This window comes from Notothenia coriiceps, unplaced genomic scaffold (genome assembly GCF_000735185.1).
Source record: "Notothenia coriiceps isolate Sejong01 unplaced genomic scaffold, NC01 NC01_scaffold00035354, whole genome shotgun sequence".
NCBI classification, from domain to species: domain Eukaryota; kingdom Metazoa; phylum Chordata; class Actinopteri; order Perciformes; family Nototheniidae; genus Notothenia; species Notothenia coriiceps.
In genome coordinates this window covers 192434-197097 of record NW_011368055.1, presented here as the reverse complement: position 1 = coordinate 197097, position 4664 = coordinate 192434, and the positions used below count along the sequence as shown (strand labels likewise).

At 41.5% G+C, this 4664-nt stretch overlaps 1 protein-coding gene across 2 annotated transcripts; it reads left to right on the top strand.

The window, feature by feature from the left end:
* The first annotated feature begins 364 nt into the window (after nucleotides 1–364).
* On the top strand, nucleotides 365–3987 carry serpinh1b (serpin peptidase inhibitor, clade H (heat shock protein 47), member 1b). Of its 2 annotated transcripts, XM_010791264.1 has the most exons (8): nucleotides 365–457; nucleotides 1013–1044; nucleotides 1730–1879; nucleotides 1987–2179; nucleotides 2301–2571; nucleotides 2652–2750; nucleotides 2850–3082; nucleotides 3176–3987. In XM_010791264.1, exons 3-8 carry the CDS (start codon nucleotides 1761–1763, stop codon nucleotides 3476–3478), a joined length of 1218 nt encoding a protein of 405 aa, XP_010789566.1. In that variant the 5' UTR covers nucleotides 365–457; nucleotides 1013–1044; nucleotides 1730–1760; the 3' UTR covers nucleotides 3479–3987. The 2 variants fall into 2 exon arrangements, with proteins under 2 accessions (XP_010789566.1, XP_010789567.1); XM_010791265.1 differs by lacking the exon at nucleotides 1013–1044.
* The last annotated feature ends 677 nt before the right edge of the window (nucleotides 3988–4664 follow it).

The window sequence follows — 4664 nt, the reverse complement described above, 5'->3', positions numbered from 1 at the left end:
AACAACTGCAAAAAAGTGTTTACATGCAACATATTACCATGAATCATTAGAATTATTAAAATAAAAAAATCATCTTTTGTATGTGATGAAACCCATGTTAGAGATTGAGTCAGCAAGCAGCGTAAGAAGCTAAAGGCTAAGGAGTTTTGTCTGTTCTGACCCAGAATCAGATGTTCTCTGTGTTTCTGTCTGAAGCCACAGCAAGAAAAGTTTGAAAGCTGAACGCAGATCAGCGCTGGGGAGTTCATTTCAGGCAACCCCTCTCATTCCAGCCTGTGGTTTGAAGTGGGACGTCCCACTCCCAGCTTCCGGAGGAAAGACACACACCCTCTTTTGCCCATTCCCACTTCTAGAAAGTTCTTTCTCTGGCTATAAAAAGCAGGGTAGTTTGTTACAGTAAGATTATCCACAGGACACAAGTCAGAAGAGAGAAGAGAACTCTGCTAATCTTTGCCAGGTAAGGATCGGAAGATAATTGTTTAATCCAGGAAGGAATGCAGAGGGTGAATGGAGTAATTTGTTTCATCGTTACAGTGCAGCATTTTTCCAATTCAACCCTCAAACATTCAAAACGTTTTTCACTATCTTCATGAACCGCACACATCATTTTATAGTTTATCTGCATTGCATTGTTGTCATACAATATATCCCAGCATGAGGATACTGAAGTTTTTTAATTCTTGCATGTCCCTTTCCAGTCCATGTAAATGCATTAATTGCATTGAAATGAGGAAAAGTACTGTATGCACCCAATGTGTCTTTTTTTTAAAATACTTGAATCCATCACTTTTTAATGTAGAAAAGTCAAAACTGCCCGTTTGTGTCACAGCTGACTGGATGAACTTTTCTTTTCTGGGTCACAAAGAGAGGAATACAAAATATGAACGTGTCTGATTATTAGTGATTACTAACATGCATAATAACTTAAACGTGAAAACAAAACTCCATCAGAGCCTGTATAATATTTCTGCCTGCTTTATGGAGATTGTTACATACACCTCTTGTCTTTCAGAATGAAAATGGCAGACATGAAAACATCTAAAGGTATCCGAATATGATGCAAAGTATCACAAAAATGCAAATATAGAGATGAAGACAATATATCTCTGCTCTCAGAATGGTGGATAAGGCTCAGAAACAAGATGCTGATGCAGGGCGATAATTACAGTCCTATAAATCTGGTCCTTTGTTTGAAAAACAAATGCGATGAAAGATAGATAGATGTTACCTGCAGGCACAACACTTTTCTCTAGGAGGAAACATGGCTCCGAGTGCTGCTAAAGCGAACATGTCAAAGTGGAAAAGAGGTTTTTAAAGTAATTGAAGTGCAGACGTGCAGTGGTTCGAATACATGTAGAGAACAAAGAGGCATCATATTTCAGTGTCTGCACAGCTTCACTCTGAGAGGACGTACCAGCTATACAGCTTAGCCTCAGTTTCTGCTGACGTGGCGATGAACATGTCTACCTGAAAATGGAGGCGTTCTCTAGCTCCTGTTTGGGCTGAGCCAGCCATGCCCTTCAACGATCTGCTCCACATCTCAAATATAGTCAATGTCATGGCATTCAGAATTTCTCAGTTGATGAACCATTTATCCCACAGACTCCCCCTGAGGAAACATTCTGACGTGTGCCTTCCATCTCAAACATACACATTTATTAGATTTTACAAAACAAAGTCAGGTTCAAAGATGTTAACCCTAGCTGTGTCTTCTGTTCCTTTTTCACAGGCTGTTGTAGCTGCTTTTGGACACAAATAGGATGTGGATGACAAACGTCGTAGCCCTTTGTTTGCTGGCCCTCGTGGCCTCTGCAGAGGACAAGAAGCTGAGCAGCCATGCCACCACGCTGGCTGATAACAGTGCCAACCTGGCATTCAGGTCTGAAATCAACTCTTAGCTTCACTTGGTTTTGCCTATCCATTTGTTGTTATATTTTTCTGGCTAGAAACAAAAGCAAATCATCTCTTCTTGTGATTTCCTTTCAGCCTCTACAACAAAATGGCAAAGGAGAAAGGCACAGAGAACATCCTCATCTCTCCTATGGTGGTGGCCTCCTCCCTGGGGATGGTGGCTCTTGGAGCCAAGTCTTCCACTGCCTCCCAGGTCAAAAAGGTCCTCAGTGCTGACAATCTGAAGGATGAGCATCTGCATGCAGGCCTTTCAGAACTGCTCTCTGACGTAAGAACAATATTACATCCTACATATTAGACTTTATTTCTTCACAAAACTCAAAGGACACCCTCATTCCTTTTTATTTATTGCTCTTTTGTCACTATTATGTATGTGATACCTTTTTCAGGTGAGCGATGCCAAGACACGCAACACTACCTGGAAGATCAACAACCGCCTCTATGTTCCCAGCTCCGTCTCGTTTGCTGATGACTTTGTGAAAAACAGCAAGAAGCACTACAACTACGACCATTCAAAAATAAACATCAGAGACAAGAGGAGTGCAGTGAACTCCATCAACGAGTGGGCAGCAAAGTCCACAGACGGCAAACTGGCTGAGGTCACCAAGGATGTTCCGAACCCAGATGGAGCCATGATTGTCAACGCTATGTACTTCAAGCGTGAGTATAAATACTGACTTTTATTGATATTTTTTAAATACATAATGCAGATGAGTAACTGTGTTTGTTTTGTCCCACAGCTCACTGGTTTGAGACATTCAATGGTGACATGGTGGACAAGCGTGCATTCCTGGTTACCCGATCAATCACCATTGGAGTTGCTATGATGCATCGTACAGGTGGGTTTTCTCCAATGTCTCTATACTTTGGACCCTAACTCATTATGTCATTAAAAAGTCTGCCAATGAGAGCAAGCAAGATTGTTGTGCTCTCTGCAGGTCTGTATGACTTCCACGAGGACAAGGAGAACCGTGTCTTTGTGCTGAACATGCCTCTGGGTCAGAAGCAGGCCTCTTTGATCCTCATCATGCCCTACTATCTGGAGCCCCTCGAACGCCTAGAGAAACTCCTGACCAGGAAGCAGGTGGACTCCTGGATCAGCAAGTTGGAAAACAGGGCTGTGGCCATTTCCCTGCCAAAAATCGTAATGGAAGTCAGCCACAATCTGCAGGTAAGTGTCGGAAATGTGATGGTTGTGAGAAGATAGTTTAAATACCAACCAGAAGCCATTTGAATTATAAAACAACATGTCTGTATTTTCTAGAAACACCTGGCTGAGCTTGGCCTGACCGAGGCTGTGGACAAAACCAAGGCTGACCTGTCCAACATCTCCGGAAAGAAAGACCTGTACCTGTCCAACGTTTTCCACGCGTCAGCCATGGAGATGGACGTGACAGGAAACCCGTTCGACACCAGCATCTACAGCTCAGGAAAGCTGAGCAACCCCCAACTTTTCTACGTAGATCACCCCTTCATTTTCCTGTTGAAGGACAACAAGAGTAACTCCATCCTGTACATTGGCAGGGTGGTCAGACCTAAAGGTGACGTGTTGCGCGACGAGTTGTAATGTTAATGGGAATTGGGTTGGGTAGATTAGTTATTTCTGAAATGGTAGCAGGAAACTGTGTGTATTTTTGGTATGACTGTTAACTCGTGAGCACATTCCTGTTGGCAATCTGTGGACTTAGTTCCTTAGCCCTCTGTTTATGTGCAAGATAAACTTTTCCAGGGAACAATTTCTCAAACCCAACACATTAGGTTTCAACCTTTAGCCCCCCTATTTAAGATATTTATGAACAAACGCCAGACAACAAGCTTATACTAAGTGCGTTTTTTTCACAACCTGTAAGTAAGGCTTTGACCCTGATCCATGTACGTTTTCTTGCATCATCTTTAATGTTTAAAGTTAACAAGGATCTTTGCACAAGCTTTGTCTCACTCATTCCCTTCACATGCTGGTTTTTGTTATTGTGCCTTATTCATGTTCACTTGCCAACCATACTGTCTCATGTTGTTGCTGTAGGTATTTTCAACATAACTGTTGGAATCGTGTTATATCATATATGAGTTTTTCAATAAAAAAACAAAAGAAGCTTTTGTTTGGTTTTGTTTTTTTTGCAAGTTATGTCTGAATACCATCCAAAGAGTTGATAGAGTCTTCTGGAGGTTTAAGCAGAGGAGTTTGAGCTCGCTAGAGATAACATCTGAAAGGAAAAGGTAAACAATCTTTCCAGTCGGCTGGAGGATGAACAAAACCTCCAGGTCTGGAATGTAGGGGTCATTGCTAATCTCCCGTAGAAAACTATGTTGAATATTTCGTGGTTCAATTCCCTAACCACCACTGGCCTACATACAAGTCAGTGGGGTTTTAGTTGGGATGTCCCAAACAGAGGAAAAGCAGACTCAGCAGTGTGCACGGTTCTGATGGCTAGTGGCAATCTCATGCAGTTCCAGCACAGCAGATAAAAAGGTGTAGTAATTAGACCAAAAACAAATTAGAAGTCTCAAAGGTGCTCCCATACAGACCAAGCATTACTGTATCTTAAGCCTATACTTTTCATTTATTGTACATTTGAACACATAAAAGTGTCAAAAATGCAAATAAAAATATACCTTGAATACCAAGATGAGAGCTGTAGCGCTAACTGGCTACAATGTAAAGAAAGCCAAACAACAAGGTGTTACGAATGAATCATTTAATTATTATATGAAGTCATATTCTCATAAATGTATTAATAACATAAATTACACAA

Coding starts and splice junctions, on each gene's coding strand:
- serpinh1b (XM_010791265.1), top strand. CDS start 1,761: ATGTGGATGACAAACGTCGTAGCCCTTTGTTTGCTGGCCCTCGTGGCC. Junction 1,880..1,986: donor AGTGCCAACCTGGCATTCAG/GTCTGAAATCAA, acceptor ATTTCCTTTCAG/CCTCTACAACAAAATGGCAA. Junction 2,180..2,300: donor TTTCAGAACTGCTCTCTGAC/GTAAGAACAATA, acceptor TACCTTTTTCAG/GTGAGCGATGCCAAGACACG.